The sequence below is a fragment of the Macrobrachium rosenbergii genome, chromosome 42 (assembly GCF_040412425.1).
Source record: "Macrobrachium rosenbergii isolate ZJJX-2024 chromosome 42, ASM4041242v1, whole genome shotgun sequence".
Classification (NCBI taxonomy): Eukaryota; Metazoa; Arthropoda; class Malacostraca; order Decapoda; family Palaemonidae; genus Macrobrachium; species Macrobrachium rosenbergii.
Genome location: NC_089782.1, coordinates 36,989,209 through 37,009,272, shown reverse-complemented (window position 1 = coordinate 37,009,272; position 20,064 = coordinate 36,989,209). Strand labels below are relative to the sequence as shown.

At 39.8% G+C, this 20,064-nt stretch overlaps 1 protein-coding gene across 1 annotated transcript; it reads right to left on the bottom strand.

Moving 5' to 3' along the window:
• Nucleotides 1–406: 406 nt before the first annotated feature.
• LOC136828268 (uncharacterized) lies at nucleotides 407–14,956 on the bottom strand. Its single transcript, XM_067086128.1, is given in 9 exon segments — nucleotides 407–1,592; nucleotides 2,271–2,398; nucleotides 3,063–3,238; nucleotides 3,909–4,039; nucleotides 4,956–5,054; nucleotides 6,195–6,360; nucleotides 7,226–7,339; nucleotides 11,228–13,292; nucleotides 13,295–14,956. Coding segments are annotated over 9 exon segments (5,388 nt in total). The 5' UTR covers nucleotides 14,696–14,956; the 3' UTR covers nucleotides 407–484.
• Nucleotides 14,957–20,064: the final 5,108 nt, after the last annotated feature.

The window sequence follows — 20,064 nt, the reverse complement described above, 5'->3', positions numbered from 1 at the left end:
AGGTTACCACATAGTTGAGAGGACTGTTTGCCAGTCTATGATAATAGATAATACAATTCTGAGAAAGGACGGAAAGTATATCTGTCTTAGACGAACTGGAAGACAGGTTAACTGGAATAATGCTTCTCTTTTCCCCACAATTTACAGAGAATCACTACATCTGACTTACTGTGGATACCTGTCACCATAATACCAAGAGACACAGTATTTGTACCTTGTATACATTAAAAAATGATCTGTATTTTCCAGTTACAACCAAGAGGAAGTATAACAATTTTGTTGTTTTTCCCGAATTATCTTCAGAAAATCAGAACCTCCCATCCTTTCTTAAGCATCTGGTAACCTCCCTTAAACCTTTCAACTGTAAATTGCAGTTACCTTTTAAAGGAGGTATATAGGAAGGTATATAAAGCTTGAGTATAGATATCAGAGTGTAACAAATATAGGCCTATATACGAATGCGGTTGAAAGGACGGGAGTGGCTTTATCCGGAAGCCTGTTTTTGCCCTCCGACGATCATGTCGCCGATTCCCTTCAGCGCAGACTCCAGGTTGCCCCAGTCAACTCGATCTTTATCCTCCTCTTTGTTTTTCCTCCTGTTCTTATTCTTTCTGTTCTTGTTTCTTTGGCTGTTGCTGTTACTGCTGGTCTTAGTTAAGTCAGTGGCTTCCGTGTCGCCAGAGTCGCCTTGGTCTACTTCGCCTCTGTTGCTGTTGTTTTTGTGATTCTTCTTCTTCTTCTTCTTGTTTTTCTTGTTATCGACGACGGGGCTGTCTTCGGGAGCCTCAGTTCCACTGAGGACATTCTCCTGTTTCGTTTCGTTTTCCTCGTCAGCCTCTTCTAACGTCTGTTCGCTGTATTTATTCTTGTTTTTGTTCCTTCTCCTGTTCTTGTTGTTCCTGTTCTTGTTTCTCTTGTTCTTCTTGGTGTTGTTCTCACCGTCGTCGGAAGCTCCTTGATCGGGTTCATCGCCTCGTTTGTTATTGTTTTTGTTCTTGTTTTTCTTCTTCTTTTTGGTGGAAGTGTCTTGCGCCAGTTCGGGTTCGGTGAAGGAGTTCTGCAGTTTCGTCTCACCCGCCACGTCAGCGGCTGCGGGCGCCTGCTCGCCGTCATCGCCTTGGTTCTTCTTGTTGCTCGTCATCGCATTTTGACCGGCGGGAGCCAAGTCGCCGCCGCCACTCTTGACTTGGTTCTTCTTCTTCACTTTCTCCTTGTTTCCCGAACCCTGGTCGCCTGCGCCTCCGCCACCGAAGATCAGTTGCCACCCTTTGTTCGGCCCCTCGATTTTGTCGGCTTTCTTGTCGCCTTGACCCTTGTTCTTGTTCTTATTCTTGTTCTTGTTCTTGTTCCTGTTATTTTTGTTCTTTTGTTTGTTTCCCTTGGCCGGTTCGCCATCTTCGGCCCCAACTTCGTCATCTCTTATGACTGGTTTCTTCTTCTTCTTCAGAATTTGGCCCAACTGGAGCCTGTTGTTGTTGTTCTTTTTCTTGTTGTTCTTGTTCTTGTTCTTGTTTTTGTTCTTGTTGCCAGGCTTCACATTCTTGATGTATCTGCATCCGGTGCCGTCCTTGGAGTTGTTGAGAATCCATTTGCTGGAAGGCAAAGAAGAAGAATGATTATGTAAATATGGACAGAACTGCAGGGCTTTTATATACTTGTGAGCAATCTTTGAGAGGTAATGGGTTACAGCGAGGTGTGCCTAACTAAAAATAAGATGGAGAAATGGGTGTCTGTTGGTTTTATTTTTAGCCGTCCTTAGGCCAGCACAGGCCTTTGCACTGGCAAGGGCCTATTAAATGTGGAAAGATGTTACAGGCATAAGAGGCCTGGTGTGGACCACCTGTGGAATTGCCAACCAAATGAAAAGTGACAGCGAGTGAGCAATCAATTAATTTATAAAATCAGAAAGTTAATAAGCAAAATGAGATTTACAACAGAAGCACCATTGATGTATTTAAAGTGAGTAGGAGGCTATAGTGCTGTCAGTACACCGTATGCGGTGCACTGTAGGCATTACTCAAGGTTCTTTGCAGCATCCTTTCGGGCCCTAGCTGCAACCCCTTTCATTGCTTTTACTGTGCCTCCGTTAATATTATCTTTCATCTGACTTTCCACTTTCTCCCAACAATCGTTTCTTAGTGCAACTGCTTTGAGGTTTTCCTCCTGTTACACCTTTCAACCTTTCTACTCTCAATTTCCTTTCAGTGATGAATGACCTCATAAGTTTCAGCGCTCGGCCTTTGGCCAAAATTTTATAATCCGATACCAACCTGTAAGAGGATACTCTCGTGTAGATTCCGGGGTATTCCTCCTGGGCACACCCGATGCCCCAAGAGACAATGCCCACTAGTTTGAACTGGTCTCCGTCGAGAACCACCAAGGGGCCGCCGCTGTCACCCTGTTTTCAAAGGACGAAATACAATATTCTTAATTAGTCTCGTACTTGAGTCAGGATCAGACACATGTGTATGTATATATGTATCCTGGCAACACTAACCTCCCTGATAATACACCTGTCAAATACACACGTGTATGTATTTATGTATATGTATGAATGAATGTATGTACTTGTCTTCCGAATTGTATAAAGGTAAAACTTAAATGTAATGCGATAAGAGAATAAGTCATTTAAGATATTTTTGTCTCTCTCGTCTACATCTTTATGTAAATTACTGATATCCTTTCTCTAATTTATAGGAGAGAGAGAGAGACAGAGAGAGAGAGAGAGAGAGAGAGAGAGTCCCTCAGTGTGAGAGAGAGAGAGAGAGAGAGAGAGAGAGAGAGAGAGAGATATAGATACATACATAATGAATGTTATATAGATATAGAATACATACATATATATATATATTATATATATATATATATATATATATATATATATATATATATATATATATATATATATATATATATATATATATAGAGAGAGAGAGAGAGAGAGAGAGAGAGAGAGAGAGAGAGAGAGAGAGAGAGAGAGAGAGAGAGAGAGAAGAGCCTACACTCTTACGGATCAGAGGCATCTCACTAAAAACTAAAAAATAAGGGGGGGGGCATTTTACCTGACAGGCGTCGATGTCCTTGCCCATGGCGCAAATGACCTTCTTGTGGACTTCGTATTTCTGGTAGAAGGATTCCTTGCGGCAGGTCTTCGTCGAGAGCACCTTCACCGTCGCCTCCATCAGGCCCTGGGTGACGTCGCCGCCAAAGCTGTTCCTCCCCCATCCAGCGACTTGGGCTGAAATAAAATTTCCAGTTACTGATGGAATGGAATATAGAGTTTAGGCCAAAGACCAAGCGCTGGGACCTATGTGGTCATTCGGCGCTGAAACGGAAATTGGCAGTGAAAAGGTTTGAAAGGTGTAACAGGAGGAAAACCTCAAACCAGTTGCATTATGAAATAATTGTTAGGAGAGGGTTCAAGGAAGAAAGATAATGCGAACGGAGGTACAGTAAAAGGAATGAAAGAGGTTGCAGCTATAGGGGCCATGGAAGGGAGGCTGCAAAGATCCTTAAGTGATGCCTACAGTGCGCCGCATGAGATGCCCGGACGGCACTAGCCCCCTAAGGGGTCTCTTTTTAGTTACTGATGAGCAGGCACGCCCGGTGTTATAAATAATGTGAAAAAAATGTGGACTTTTGTATTTTAATACAAGTTATAAAAATAACTGGGGTAGAATGCAGAGCAAGGGGTCACAGATTGGGTAGGGTGCAGGGACCCCACCCCAACCATAACCCCCTGGATAGGCTACGCCGCAGAGTCGCCCAAGGTTAAGTTAGGCAAAGGTACATCTTCTGGTTATCCCTCTGAAATGCCTACTACAAAAAATGCCTATTAGGCCTACAGTAGCCTTGGCCCCTTGAGACTTCAATCAAAATATCCAAATATTATTTCTTTCGTGTCTCACCTTCGGAGTCAGTGAAGGTATCCTTGCCGATGGCGAGGCAGACGGGGAAGATCTTGTCGGTGAAGGAGGGGATGGGCTGCTTCAGTTTAATCAGCCCAATGTCTGCCTTGTACACGATATTCACGTCGTATCTGCGGAAGAATTATGTATTATATGTATATATACAGTATATATAATATATATATATATATTAAAGTCCTCCTGGTCCTCTGTTGGCTCATAGGGCAGGCAATAATCTCCTTTTTCCTAGGCCGACAGTCAGTGGGGGACCTGGTCCCAATGCCTATGACATGTGGCCAGTGTGTGTAGGCCCACTGTTTAAGGCCCACTGTACAACTCCCCAACCGTTAGGTTGAGGGCTGGTACCTATTCTCCTACTGAACCTCGGTTTTTTTCGGACCGTTAGGTTGACGGGCATTTTGACTATTTGGTTTTTGCAGTGGCACAATCCTTTTAATGTGCCATTTTTCATTTGTATGGGTGAGCGGCCTTCTTTGAAGGATTTGAACCCCACCCTTCTCGACTGGTAGCCAAGAATCATACCACTGTGCATGTATTGTACCAGTCACCAGCGCCATTTCTATATATATATATATATATATATATATATATATATATATATATATATATGGCTTTGTTTGTGTGTGTGTGTGTGCATGTATATATATACTGTATATATATGTATATAATATATATATTAATCCTGACCATTTTGACTATTTAGATTTTAAATGGGAAAGGCTCTTCCAATTAGTATTCATACCTTCTGTTTTATTTTTTCCTGTAGTATTTTATGTTTAAATATCACACACACATGTATGTATGTATATATATATATATATATATATATATATATATATATATATATATATATATATATATATATATATATATATATATATAATAAAGTACGTTCTTCCACTACCCTCCTATCACACAGCAAAACCACTGAAAAGGCACTGTTATTCAAGAACTTTTTAGAGCACAAAAAACTTAATACTAATTTAAATGCATTCCTAAAACAAAACAAAAGAGAATGCTTCTTACTTCGGATGAACGATTATTTTCTCCACATCAACATTAAAAGATTTGTAATTGTCTCTCGTGGTCTCCCCGAAGCGGACGTAGATGTCCTCAGCATACTGCCTGCAAAAAAAGGGGGGAGACAATTTTTAGATCAGTAGGACTTCATGGCTGAATTAGCTTTCAGTTAGCGTAGATTTTCTTTTCCACTTGATACCTGTCGATTTTAAGCAAAAATGACGTGATGTAGCTTTACTGCATGGCAAAAGAAATTGTGCAGCTTTACTGGATGACATAAAATTAATCTAGAGTGATAGTGTCACTGCATGCTCTTCTTGGTAATGAAGAGAATACCACATAGAATTTTGACTGAGTGACCCAATTTTAGTAACATTTCAAATGAAAAATTAATAATATAAAAATAAAAATCTTTGCAGGTTTCTATGTCATTTTCCACAAAATACAAAAAATTGTGAAAAGTTACGTAAAGAGAGGGACGGAATCTAGAGATGCATATTAAAAATATATGGAAATTACAAATAGACGTATATATGAAAGCAATGACTCATAAGAAATAAATGGAAAATACCCGTGCACAAAGTAATGGTGATTCAAATTACCACTACAGCTCCTCCTGAATTTAGAAGCTTCATCATCCATATGACCTACAGAGATAATGAACAGAGTGACATCCATGCACCTTAACAGAATGCGGATGCTGACACTACAAAGCTAGTTACAGACATTAAAGGCGACAGAGTATTGTAATTTTTATCCAGATAGAAGTCTCTAGTGTGAGATATAACTAATGGATAGGCCTACCATTCTCATACTTACTGGACAGAGGTCTCTAGTGTGGGATAAAACCAATAGATAGGCCTGCCATTCTCATACTTACTGGACAGACATCTCTAGTGTTGGATAAAACCAATAGATAGGCCTACCATTCTCATACTTACTGGACAGAGGTCTCTAGTTTGAGATAAAACCAATAGATAGGCCTACCATTCTCACGTTTACTGGATAGAAGTACCTAGTGTGAGATAAAATCAATAAATAGGCCTACCATTCTCATACGTACTGGACTGAGGTCTCTATTGTGAGATAAAACCAATAGATAGGCCTATCATTCTCATACTTACTGGACAGAGGTCTCTACTGTGAGAAAAACCAATAGATAGGCCTACCATTCTCATACTTACTGGACAGAGGTCTCTAGTGTGGGATAAAAGCAATAGATAGGCCTACCATTCTCATACTTACTGGTAGAGACAATGGGCAGCCGTGATGACATACAAGTCGTTGAGCAACGACCCTCCGCAGAAGGTGAAGTCGTCGGACTTGCTCGTGATGCCCGCCATCCATGGGTATTGGTCGATGGACGTTGGGTCGCCCCCCACAATCTTCTGGTTGAACCTGAGGCCGCATCCTGGAAGACGGTGAGGTCGGTTTGTTTTAGAACAGAATTATTTTTGTTAGATCGTCTGAAGAAGGAAATGACAGTAAAAGAAGCAGATACAAAAAGTAATTTCAGAAATAATGAGATAATGTTGATAAGGGAATGGTCAATCACCTTTTAAAAAGAGACATGAATGAGGAAATGAATAATGAAAGTAAAAAATATAAAATACGTTTTCTTTAAAGCACCTTTGGTAGCTCATTGTTCATGAAGTTACTCAAGAGAAATAAGGAAAATTGTCATAGAAATACAGTTGCTTGACTTTTAACAACGAAGAGTGCTATAAGAAATAAGAAATAACAGAAGATCAATACCAGTAACTATTAAAAGTAAATTATAATATAATATGAAAGGCTCCATCAACCATCACTGCTCATGGTGAGTGAACAGCGTGGTCAACTCAGCAGGATCGAATGGTTGTCACTGGCCCTCTTCCAAAGCAAAGGCCATCACTAGGAGGCCCTTGTCGATCTGCACTTCTTCAGGTTCAATATATGGCTACCAGCGGTTGCTACAGCCTATCCAGTCTCCTCTTTAGTGACAGAAAACGGAGAACTTACCCAGCAAAACCTAACCTATTCAACATAACCTAACCTAACCAACATAATCTAACCTCAACTATCCAAACTCCTCTTAAGTGACAGAAAACAACGGAGGAAATCCGTCAGTTACTTTGGCCTATCCAGTCTCCTCTTAGAAGAAATTACCCAACATAACCTAACCTAACCTAACCTGACCAACATAGCCTAACCTCACCAACCTAATTTAAACTATTCAATCTCCTCTTAAGTGACAGACAATGCAGGGTAGTAATAATACTCAGGGAAATACTCACGACAAGTAGACTTGTGGAGGAGGTCTGGAATAGCGTTGTGGAACACAGCACCTCCTGTGTTGATCGTGACGTTGGCCTGGTCCTCAGAGAAGTCCCCATCGACCGTCCCAGGACCTAGAATGATTGTGACCAAGGCATCATATGAGAGTTCTGTCCCTTTTCCAAAAAACTGAGAGTTTTCTCTTTCCAGGATCTGGAATGATTGTGACCAAGGCATCATAGGTTCTCTTCCTTTTCCAAAAAACTAAGTTTTCTCTTTCCAGGATCTGGAATGATTGTGATCAAGGCGTCATATGAGAGTTCTGTCCCTTTTCCAAAAAACTGAGAGTTTTCTCTTTCCAGGATCTGGAATGATTGTGACCAAGGCATCATAGGTTCTCTTCCTTTTCCAAAAACTAAGTTTTCTCTTTCCAGGATCTGGAATGATTGTGACCAAGGCATCATATGAGAGTTCTGTCCCTTTTCCAAAAAACTGAGAGTTTTCTCTTTCCAGGATCTGGAATGATTGAGGCCAAGGCATCATAAGTTCTCTTCCTTTTCCAAAAACTAAGTTTTCTCTTTCCAGGATCTGGAATGATTGTGACCAAGGCATCATATGAGAGGTCTGTCCCTTTTCCAAAACCTGAGAGTTTTCTCCTTTCATAGCGTATGGATGTATGTTCTAGTAACTTCTCTGTTTGCAAAAATTGTGAAAGGTGTCTCTGATAAGTCTACATTGGTATGGCCATGAAAGTTTTGTCTTAAATAACAATTTCTTTATTCCAAAAGGCAGGAATGTTTCTCGGATGATCATCAATTTTAGAGGATATAAAAGACGAACTATCTAAATATTCACATAACTTTCCCAATTCATATCTCAGTTCATCGCAAATACTGAAAATTAATTATATATATATATATATATATATATATATATATATATATATATATATATATATATATATATATATATATATATATATATATATATTATATTATATATGCATGCATGTATATGACTATCAAACAACATGGAAGAAATATGTGTGCGAGTGTGTAGGCACTGATGCATGCACGTGTATGGCCAGAAACTACATACATTGCATGCAATCTTGAAGGCTTCGTTCCTGAGAATTATGCCTTATTCTTAAATTTCATGAATCAGCCATTGAAAAATGTTGAATTTACAGGAACCATCGCGAGTTTCAAACCCTACAATTCTGATTAACTGGTTAAGAATCTCAGCCTATACACTATGGAAAACCAAGTGCATAAGACTGTGGCACACAAATGACTTTTAAAATGATAATCTCTTGAAAATTTTGGCAAGGAAACAATCAGAGTTTTTGCATCGGGGAATCTGCATAAAAGGCAAAATGGTAACATTTATTGAAGAGAACAAGACGGCATGTAAAAGTAATTGAGAATATAGTGGTTTCAATGAAATTCATTGACATGATAATTGGACCAAAAACACAGAATTAAAGGAAAATTCCACATTTTAGTTAGTAAATGGATCAGTACTAGAATTAGTGTCCCATCAAAAAATAACATCAATATTTGAGTGACTGCAATTGCATTGTTTGTAAATTATGTGCATTATATGTTCCATTGCATTTTCTTGATTAAGATGTTTAGTACTCACAGAGTAACCGTGCCACACACACAATATATATATATATATATATATATATATATATATATATATATATATATATATATATATATATATATATATATATATATATATATATTCACGGTATTATATAGTATGATTATGTACATGTTAAAAAAAGCACTTTATCTGCAAAATTGCTATTAATATTTTCCTTTGTTGCGACGCCAGTGTACAGGAATGAAACATCAATCAATCAAGCCTTAGATGCTACGATGCCAGTTTACGGAAACTGGCAATCAACCCACCATTCAACCCAATCAAACCTGTCGGCTGTCGCATGTGTGACCTCACCCCGTTTTCTACGAGGAACTGAGATGACAGGCGATGGGAAGAGAGACATCGATGGGAGGGGGTTGGTGTGGTTGGATGTTGGGAGGGGGGAGGGGGATTGACACACATTCAAGGAGCCAGCGGGAAACGAAACCCAAAAATTGATTTTAGCGGTCCATTATGCATTTTCCCTCCCAGAGGCTATAGCAGGACCCTTAAAAATATTTCAATACCTGTCGTCTTTACATTTGGCGTAGAAAGTTATAAAAGTGGATTTTTCCTCAAAGTTCCCAATGAAAACTCGGTACTGTTTTCAAAAACTGATGGAGAATATAAAATGAGTTTTTAGCTGATGGAGAATTATACAAAATTGATTTTTCTTTTTTAGCTCTTTTGCTCTATATAGAGACACGAAGAAAGTGGCGTTCATTTAAATACGTTATTTAGTATGAGCATTTTGATGTTTAATGATGTGTATGGCAAAAATGGACAAAACTGAAGAAATGAAAACAAGAATAAGTGAACAAGTAAATAAACTGCATCTAATATACAAAATGGCTAATCGTCTTAAGTTTGCTTTTCATCTATACACATCTGTATTTTAGTAAAGATAATGATAATCAAAAAAAAAGAGAGAGAGAAAGAGAAGAGAGAGAGAGAGAGAGAGAGAGAGAGAGAGAGAGAGAGAGAGAGAGAGATTTCATCTTATAAACAATGCACTAGAGAGAGAACAAAAGTAAAAGATTTCATCTTATAAACAATGCACTAGAGAGAGAGAGAGAGAGAGAGAGAGAGAGAGAGAGAGAGAGAGAGAGATTTCATCTTATAAACAATGCACTAGAGAAGAACAAAAGTAAAATAATTCACGATTTCCTCCAACAGGGTTGTTTTACCTGTTCTTAGTCGCCATACTATTATTATTATTATTATTATTATTATTATTATTATTATTACAACTGGCAACATATCATCTTCAAGATCAATGACAGAAACTTCATTCCCAATTATTTACAAAGCTCTAAAAAACTTTCTACTTCATTTTCTTCTTCTTCTTATTCTTCTTCTTCTTCTTCTTCCTGATTTGGGTCATCAGTTCGGCGAATTAGCGGATCGATCCACTCCAGTTTGCCTGTCATGTCCGGTTTGACGTTTTCTCTTCCTGAGAATCTTCTTCTTTCTTTTTTTTTATACAGGCTGGCTGCTGCTCGTACTAGGAAGAGCCCGTGCTGGCATAATAAGGTCTACTTTATTCCAAATCAGCAATGATAGATTAAGTCATATTTATGATTTATTTGGTTTTATTTCTTTCGAGGGACATCATCTTGACAACTGTATATATTTGACTTCTGGGCTTGAATTCGAAACACCCCAGGCTTGAGAGAGAGAGAGAGAGAGAGAGAGAGAGAGAGAGAGAGAGAGAGAGAGAGAGAAGAGAGAGAAATGAGCCCGGGGATAAAGAGAAAGGAGAGATAAAGAGATGTATGGAAGATTTTTAAAAAATACAACAATTTTATCCATATGTCTGACAGAAATTCTTGAAAAGAGTTCTGTAGCATATATATATATTTTTTTGAGCAGGTCACAAAAACAACTAAAATGTTCCTTAAATGTCTGTAAATATTGATATCTCACGTCTTGATTATCATGAATGAAGTTCATTTGTGTATGGAACAAATAACTTCTTTGTTTTGTTGGTAATTAACTGTTTCTTATTGAAAAATCATCTCAATCTCCATCAACTGGTCAGTCACGAAAATAAATCTAAAAGTTACTGCTTCTGTTCTTTTTTTTACTTCTCCTTGGTCACCAAGGTCACCCCCAACACAAATTTCGATGGACCCACAGCCGAAAATAGAGTGTGCATGGAATAATTCACAACAGAAAACTGCACAAGAAGTATCTTACTAATAATACAAATTTACATAATCTACAAATTATGAGAGCAGTGTTTTACTGCGACGTTTTCAGCTGCACATAAAGAAGCATCATAAGTAGGCCTATCACATTCTGTGCCAAATCATAAGTTATGAAACTAAAAACTACACCTGACACAATAAATCACCATACATACATACCACTGATATCACTGAAAGGTTTCGGTTTCGGTACACTGCTGCCTGGTATGGTAGGTCTGCCTGGTATGGGGGGTCTGCCTGGTATGGTAGGTCGTCCCACAGTATTAGGGGGTCCCACGGGAATCGTGTTGTCAATGGGTCTTTGTGTGTCTCTCAGGTCAACTAGGGCAGGCGGGTTTGGTTCGGGTGACCCCTGCACTTCAGGGGTGCTACCTTCTTCAGGAGTGTTAGCTACTCCAGCAGTGTTAGCTGCTTGAGCAGTAATTGGTACTCCAGCAGTGTTAGCTGCTTGAGCGGTGCTAGCTACTCCAGCAGTGTTAGCTACTCCAGCAGTGTTAGCTGCTTGAGCAGTGCTAGCTACTCCAGCAGTGTTAGCTACTCCAGCAGTGTTAGCTGCTTGAGCAGTAATAGGTACTCCAGCAGTGTTAGCTGCTTGAGCAGTAATAGGTACTCCAGCAGTGTTAGCTGCTTGAGCAGTAATAGGTACTCCAGCAGTGTTAGCTGCTTGAGCAGTAATAGGTACTCCAGCAGTGTTAGCTGCTTGAGCAGTGTTAACTACTCCAGCAGTGTTAGTTGGTTGAGCAGTGTTAGCTGCTTGAGCAGTGTTAACTACTCCAGCAGTGTTAGCTGCTTGTGCAGAGTTAGTTGCTTGAGCAGTGTTAGCTACTCCAGCAGTGTTAGTTAGTTCAGGAGTGATAACTTCCTCAGGCATGTTAGCTACTTGAGCAGCATCAGCTTCTTCAGGAGCATCACCTACTCCAGGAGTATTACCTTCTTCAGGAGTGCTAGCCACTTGAGAAGTGTCATTAGCTACTTCACGGTCGAAAATCTTGATAGGTTCGTCGTCAAACCAGGTGAGCAGTCCGTCATCGTGTTCAGGCGGGTCGTGCCGTGTTGAGTACCCAGGGGTATGATCATCTGGTTGTTTGTTGTAAACTTTTTTGTCATCGATGTAGATTCCAGCCGCTTGGTCTCCAGTGATTGGCACAGGATTCATAACTGCCTGGGAGTGATGGGGAACTTGAGGGGCTTCAGCAACAGACGCCTCTTCTGGCTCCCCTCTCGTATTTGGGAAGTAGGACCACAAAGTACTGGAAATGCTTTGCCCACTGGCATTGGTATTTTCGTTCACCGCTGAAGGTTCATCATTACCACTGTCATCATCAGTCTCAGAGAGGGAGGTCTGCTCTTCTTCAGCCCCTTCATTTGGACCATTTAGGATACCAAGGATATCAAGAGGCTCGTCGTTCTCTTCTTCCTCTGCAACATGCGATGCTCCTGCATCTGTTTCTGATGTTGAGTCTTGTTGGTGGGTACTATCAAGCTCTGCATTGTTGGATGCAGCTGAGTCCTCCTCATGAGCTGTTAGATCCAAAGGTGTTGGCGAGCCTGGTTCCTGTTGTGTTTTATCCTCTGCATCCTTATTAGATATACTTGAATCCTCTTGAACTGTAAGATCTGGAAGTACTAGTGAATCTGTTTCATGCCGTGTGTTTTCACGTTCATTGGCATTAGACATACTTGAATCTTCTTGGATGGTAACGTCTGAATGAACTGACGAGTCTGTTTCCTGTTGTATACTTTCCTCCTCATCAATGGCAGACATCTCTGAGTCTTTCAGGGCAATAAAGTCTAAAGGTACTGGGAAATCTGCATCATGCTGTGCTCCTTCTGGTTCATCAGCGTTAGACATATTTGTATCTTCTTGGTCCACATCTGAAGGTGCTTGTAAGTCTGTTTCTTGCTTATCAACAGTTGACACGCCTGAATCTTCTTGTGGTGTAAGATCTGAATGATCTAGGGAGACTTCTTCATTTTGCACATTTTCCTCCTCATCTTTGTTCGGTATATTCGAATCCTCTTCTTTAAAAAGATCGAATGGCAATGGAAAGTCTGTTTCTTGTTCCTTATTTTCTTGATGATCATTAGCGCCCTCTAAATCCTCTGGGGCAGCAAGGTCTGCGGGTGTGTGTGAATCTGAGACTTGTGTTTTTTCGTGGTCATTGAAGTTAGACACGTCAGAGTCCTCTTGAACTTCAACAGCTGAAGATGCTGGCGATTCTATGCTTCCTGGGCATCTTCTTTATCACTGAAGTTAGATACAGAGGAATCCTCTTGTATTGTTGAACCTGAATGCACCACTGAACTTGTGTCAGAGTGTTGCTGCACTTCTCCATTACCTGAATTTTGAGAACTTACTGAGCTTTCTGTATCGGCATCGCTTGCAACTGTTCCGTCTTCTTTATCAGACTGCTCGGGTTCGGATGCAAATAGGCTACCAAATATATCAGCCATTGCCTGCTGAAGTGCAGCTTGGTGTTCTTCTTCTTCTTTCTTGATCTCAGTTTCTTCTTGCAGACCCATGACGATGGCTTCCTCCTTCTGGATTAGAATTTCTTCCAGAGGAATTTCAGTAGTTTGATCCTCCAACGGTTGTTCTGTGATCCCATCAAAGTTTGGTTCTTCAGTGCCATCGCTAACAACAGTGACAGAAGGGCTGTTGCTGTCCTCTGCGGTCTTGGTAACAGTCTCAAGATTTTCTCGATCAGATTGGGATGCCTGGAAGAGTCCAAAGCTAGTCGTAGTTTCCTGACCACTACTTTCCGTTGGAGGTGTTTGTATATTGTCATTACGATGAGTATCCCCAACGCCACCAAGTATTTGATGCTCATGATAAATCTCGGTACGGACATTATCTCCCAACACCGTCACGCTGTCGACAGTATCCCTGAAATCAGAGTCACTGACAAAAGCTTGTGAGAAAGCATCACTCAGGAAGCTGTCAGTCGACTGCTCGCTCTCCTGGGAGGGGAAGTGAGCATTCTGGACGGGATTGACAAAGCTCTGAGCATCAGGAATAGGTGGGATCAAAGGAACCGGAGCTCGATCGTTCAGTTTGATATCGGCTGTGTTTTGGTTCAACGAAGTTATTATCTTGTGGATTGTCTCTGAAACGTGGGTCTCGTCTGGGTTTTCTACCGAGTAGTATAAGGAAGGCTGGTTATTTGGCACAAGGGGCATTTTTTGTTCGCCCATGTAAATTCCCGCCGCGTCCTTCCACCCAACAGGTTGAGGGGGGTCATAATGGTACGTGGGCAAAGGGTACACTTCCTGACCCTCGTCCAAAACACTAATTTCTAAGTTGCCCTGAGTGTCTGTCTTAAAATCACTTTCTGCTGAATATTCTGCTGGACTTAATGTCTGCGTTTCTTGGGCGTGGAGATTGTTTTCTGCTTTCGTCTGACCATCTGAGATCGTTCCAAACGTCTCAAAATGGTTTTCGCTCGACGAGTTCTCGGGCCCCTTTCGTTTGGGCATCCCGTTTTCCAAGTGGGCCAGGAGAGGAGAGTTGTACTTGAGTGCCTCACTGTCCACCATGATAACAGTTCCCCCGAGGTTGTAGGGAATTAAGTGCGCCCCTGTGGCTGCCAGCACCGAGCACCACACAAAAAGCAATTTGGAAAACATGGTGAAATGTATTGTCATATGTTCACTTTTACTCTTTCATATTACTGTTTAAAAAAAAATCACAGAGTATACGCAGTCAAACGAAATATGCTCTCGTCTCACTTTAGAAACGACTGATACACACCACTGCCCCTGAACTAACACAAGGGTAGAACGACAGAGAGATTAAAAAAAAAAAAAGTTTCAGTTCTGAAGAGCAGCACCCTGAGACACCTTCTCGCAGAGGTGTCTCGCGTCACACTGACCTCTTGAAGAAGAAGAAGAGGGGTCCCAAGTGGCTCGCCGCGCGCGCGGATCATGTGCAACACTTACCGGAAGGCATCTGCGCGCACGTACGCACGCCCGAACACGCACATACTCTTCGCAACATCTGCAAGGAGCCATGATGATCATATTCACTACAGTTGGTGCCTGTGGCTGCTGAGATCAACAGAGGCTTCTGCACGTTGCTTTTTCTTGATGTGTTCATCGAGTTCGCGGGATTTTTTTTTAACTTTTGCTCGTATATAATAAGACTTCTGTTTCACAGGGTAATAATCTAAGTTTCAAATTGAAAGACAGGGGACAAAGATATAATAAGACTTCCTTTTCCTTCACTAATAATTTATATTTCAAATTAACAGGGTACAAAGAGAAGAAGAGAGAAACGATAAAATATCCATTTGATTTGAAATTGAAATGAAAATTCTCTATTTGGCGCACGCAGCACTGCAGATCGAAACAAACAAACAAACAAACAAAAAAGTGAATGGGGAAAGTCCTCAAGCATTTTTATGAGAGAGAGAGAGAGAGAGAGAGAGAGAGAGAGAGAGAGAGAGAGAGAGAGAATTGACCGAGCCTAAGCAACCCGAGTTAGTACGCTGTGACGTCATCATTGTGAAAGCTGAGCGGGGAAAAAACCCATTAGTTTGTTCTCCCATTTCCCGAAGAGAACATTCTGATTTCAACCGAAGACAAACTGCACATTTATTACTACAAAATGAAAGTGTTAAAACAATTAATTGCCATGCATCGTAGCACACAGAGCAAAAGATGAATATAATGTATGTAACAGGGAAAATGCTATAACAGCATACAATGTTTCACAAGCTTAATCTAATCTCTTCCATACACGTATTTCTTGTGTGTGTATATATATATATATATATATATATATATATATATATATATATATATATATATATATATATATATATATATATATATGTGTGTGTGTATGTGTGTGTGTGTTTGCATTTGTGTTTGCACACACTTTGTGTGAGACTCAAAAGAATGGGGTTTTTGAAACGTACTGAGTCTAAACTAGTTGCCTTTCGAATAAGGTCAAGACGAGCCGGAAAACATTGACCTTCATAACCTGGTTCGAAGCTAATTACTTTTCTTTTCAAAACTGTTTCCGCGCTCTCTCTCTCTCTCTCTCTCTCTCTCTCTCTCTCTCTCTCTCTCTCTCTCTCTCCTCCGTGTCCTCTAGCGGGAACCGTTTTATCCATTAATTTCTTTTAAGTCTTTCATTCCGCTGTTACCTATTCTCCTCTCTGTTTTATCTGTTTTATACTGTGTATATATATATATATATATATATATATATATATATATATATATATATATATATATATATATATATATATATATATATATATATTATATATATATACATACATATATATATATATATATCATATATATATATATATATATATATATATATATATATATATATATATATATATTATATAATTACGACAGTTTTAAGAAATCTTTCCTCGGTATTCCAATCGCCAATCATCCCTTTTCTGTCAATTTTCCTGCTTTCCTTTTCTTCACGTTGACTGTTTTCATTTTTTTTTTTTTTGTTTCTTGGTGGGGTGGGGGGGGGGGCGGGGTCACAAACGTCTGCTCGAACACAGGGCTGCATCAAGCTTATCCTCATTCAACAATAAGTTTCTGTTCACCACAAGTTGACCAAAGAACCAGACCGATCTGCCCCCGCGGAAGTGAACTGAAGACTTCGCTCTGTGTGTTTAATCTTTCAGAGCGTTCATTAAGGCCTTAATGACTCTCTCTCTCTCTCTCTCTCTCTCTCTCTCTCTCTCTCTCTCTCTCTCTCTCTCTCTCTCCTCTTATTAAGGACGTTACAGAGTTTGTCTTCGGAAGCCGACGTCGCAGTGAGCATGCGCGTGGTTTGCATTTTGCCGCCAAGCGAACGTCGGCGACTCGAGTACCGTTAGACTTCCGTAGAGGTTGGATATGATCTCGAGGAGGCCAGAAAATTACGGCCATAAAAAAGGGATTTTTTTGTATCTTTTTTTCTGGGGGTTGCGGTTCTTCTATCCGCTTAACATCGTCGGAGCTATTATCAGTTTTTTTTTTTCTTTCACCTTTCCATCCACTCTGTTCTTTTGCATACTTGTTCTTGAGCCAACTTCTTATCATCTTTTCGTATTTATTTTTCTTGAGCTTAAACTCCTTCTTCTTCTTCTTCTTCTTCTTCTTCTTCTTCTTCTTCTTCTTCTTCTTCTTCTTCTTCCTGATTCATTGATACTTACTCGTTTCGTTCATTCACAAAGAGGTTCATTTTAATTTCTAAAGGTTAGAGATCGCTCAGAATCAATCTGACTACATATTCTCTCATTTTAAAATTGATGTAACGCCTCCTCATGGAAAAACAATATGATCTTCCAGGCGAATTTTTATTGGAATTATGTTTCATACTTCCAGTGCTGGAAGTTTTTTATTTTAAGGGTAATAAAAATTGATTTTAGTGTTATAAATTTCCAATAAAAACAATACCATGAAAATGGGACACGCCGAAAGAAAAACAGATTAGGAAGAAATTTTACTAAATATACAACAATCTTGCAATCACAGCAGCGCAGTATAATAACAAGGACTAACAGAAACATGACGAGCAAGAAGAAACAAGTAAAAAATGCGCCTTTGTTTCTTCGGCGCAATCGAGTTTTCTGTACAGCCGCTACGGCGTATATTCAAGGCCACCGAAAATAGATCTATCTTTCAATGGTTTCGGTATAATGCTGTATGAGGCGCGGTCCATGAAAATTTAACCACGGCCCGGTGGTGGTCTGTCCTATATCGTTGCCAGAAGCACGATTATGGCTAAATTTAACCTTAAATAAAATAAAAAACTACTGAGGAGGCTGAAAGATGCTTGATGATGCAATTTGGTATGTTTGATGATTGGAGGGTGGGTGATCAATATACCAATTTGCAGCCTTCTAGCCTTAGTAGTTTTCCAAGATCTGAGGACGGATAGGAAAAGTGCGGACAGAAAAAAGTGCGGAAGGAATAAAGTGCGGACGGACAGACAAAGCCGGCACAGTAGTTTCCTTTTACAGAAAACTAAAATTGCTGAAGAAACAATACCTAAAAAAAAAAAAAAAATACAGCGACGACAATATCTAACAACAATGACGAAGCAGAAAAGAATCGCCTCCGTTCCGGAAGACACGCAAAGAGAAAGACCTTTGCATCGGCCCACCCTCCATGAACCACGGAATGCTGGTGTCGGCATCAGTAACCCCGCCTAGTACCTGGTACCTGTGGCATGAACGCGGATTGCCGGTTATGAGCTTAGAAAGAAGGAATTCGGCCAACGTGCGCACGAAGCGTCGTGTACTGTACCACTTGTCTTGGCGGGTTGGTGTCAGAGTGGAAATCAGGGAAGCTTTTGGAGGGAAAGTTGATCTACGAGGAATTTCCAGAGGGCCAGAGGGCGAGAACAGAAGCTTTGAATATATATGTATATATATATACACACACACATATATATATATATATATATATACACACACATATATATATATATATATATATATATATATATATGCATATTTTTATATATATATAAAGTTTTTTTTTCTTGTATGCAAATTTCTGTTGAATTCTATGGCTTTCTGACTGTTGATCAACTTCCAGCAACTGAATTTGGAAGAACGTAGAACATTCAGAAAATATTGTCAAATTAATAAGATGTTGATCAACAATCAAAATGCCATAGAATTCAACGAATATATAATAATATATATATATATATATATATATATATATATATATATATATATATATATATATATATATATATATATATATATATAATAGATTGATCCAAGGCTTAGTTTTTACGCTTTAAAATGAATGGGTGTTGAAGGTTTCGCTGTTCTAAACATATCTTGCACACTAGACGAGCCACAAAGTACTACTTCGACCCCGAAAGATGTCCGCGAACGCCTAAATTCTCCACAGAGAGAGAGAGAGAGAGAGAGAGAGAGAGAGAGAGAGAGAGAGAGAGAGAGAGAGAGAGAGAGGACACTACAAACGTTTTTACTGACGGGTGTAGCAAACGAAAATGAGGTTATAATAGTCACGTCTCGAAAACAGGTTCTGAAATCGACAGGTGCTCATCTCAGAGGAAACTGCAACGGCAGTGCACAGCGGCAGTTCTGGCGAAGCCTATCCATCAATGCTCAGACAATAAGCATTCAAATCTCGGACGATTTACGAGGGAATGTCACGAGGCAGTACTGTTTGAATTCGTTTGTAAAATTATTTCCAGGAACAACAACTGGAACTTACGTGAAAGCTATTGATTCGATTGGTCATGTTGTCGTACCGATTCTATGTAATTTAAAAGTCGTAAGAAACCCCATAATGTCTATTTATTCTAATACTTATGGATACGCTTTCCAAGGAAAACCTCAGAATTACGAGAGGGAGAAAAAGATGAAATTCTCTTTGCAAGGGAAATGAGTTAGGAGAATAAATGAAAACCGCGTTTTTACACAAGATCGGGAATTTCTCACAGCTGTAGGTTTTGTATTTTACAGCAGAACCCATTCAGGGCTAAAGTATTTAAAAGGACATGATTAGTAAAATGAATATAACGCTGTTAAGGCTGTGGAAGCTACAATAATCTTTAAGGAAATTCACTTTCATATAAGGAAGGATAAAATTAACCAATATAACAAAGGATCTCTCAGCGCCAAAATTATCGATTCAGGACAACCGCCGACGAGGTCGGTGACCTTTGAAAGCTCGACAGTGGTTTGTAGTATAAACTGTAAATAAATCCCTATGAACTGAACTGAATACAGAACTTAGACCAAAGGCCAAGCACTGGGACCTATGAGGTCATTCAGAGCTGAAACGGAAATCGACAGTAAAAGGTTTGGGTGCAACAGGAGGAAAACCTCGCAGTTGCACCATGAATCAATTGTTAAGAAAGGCTGGAAAGTAAGGCTGAAGAAAGAGAATATGAAAGGAGGTACAGGAAGAGGAACGAAAGGGGTTTCAGCTAGGGCCCGAAGGCACACTGCAAAGAACCTTAAGTAATGCCTACAGTGCACCGCATG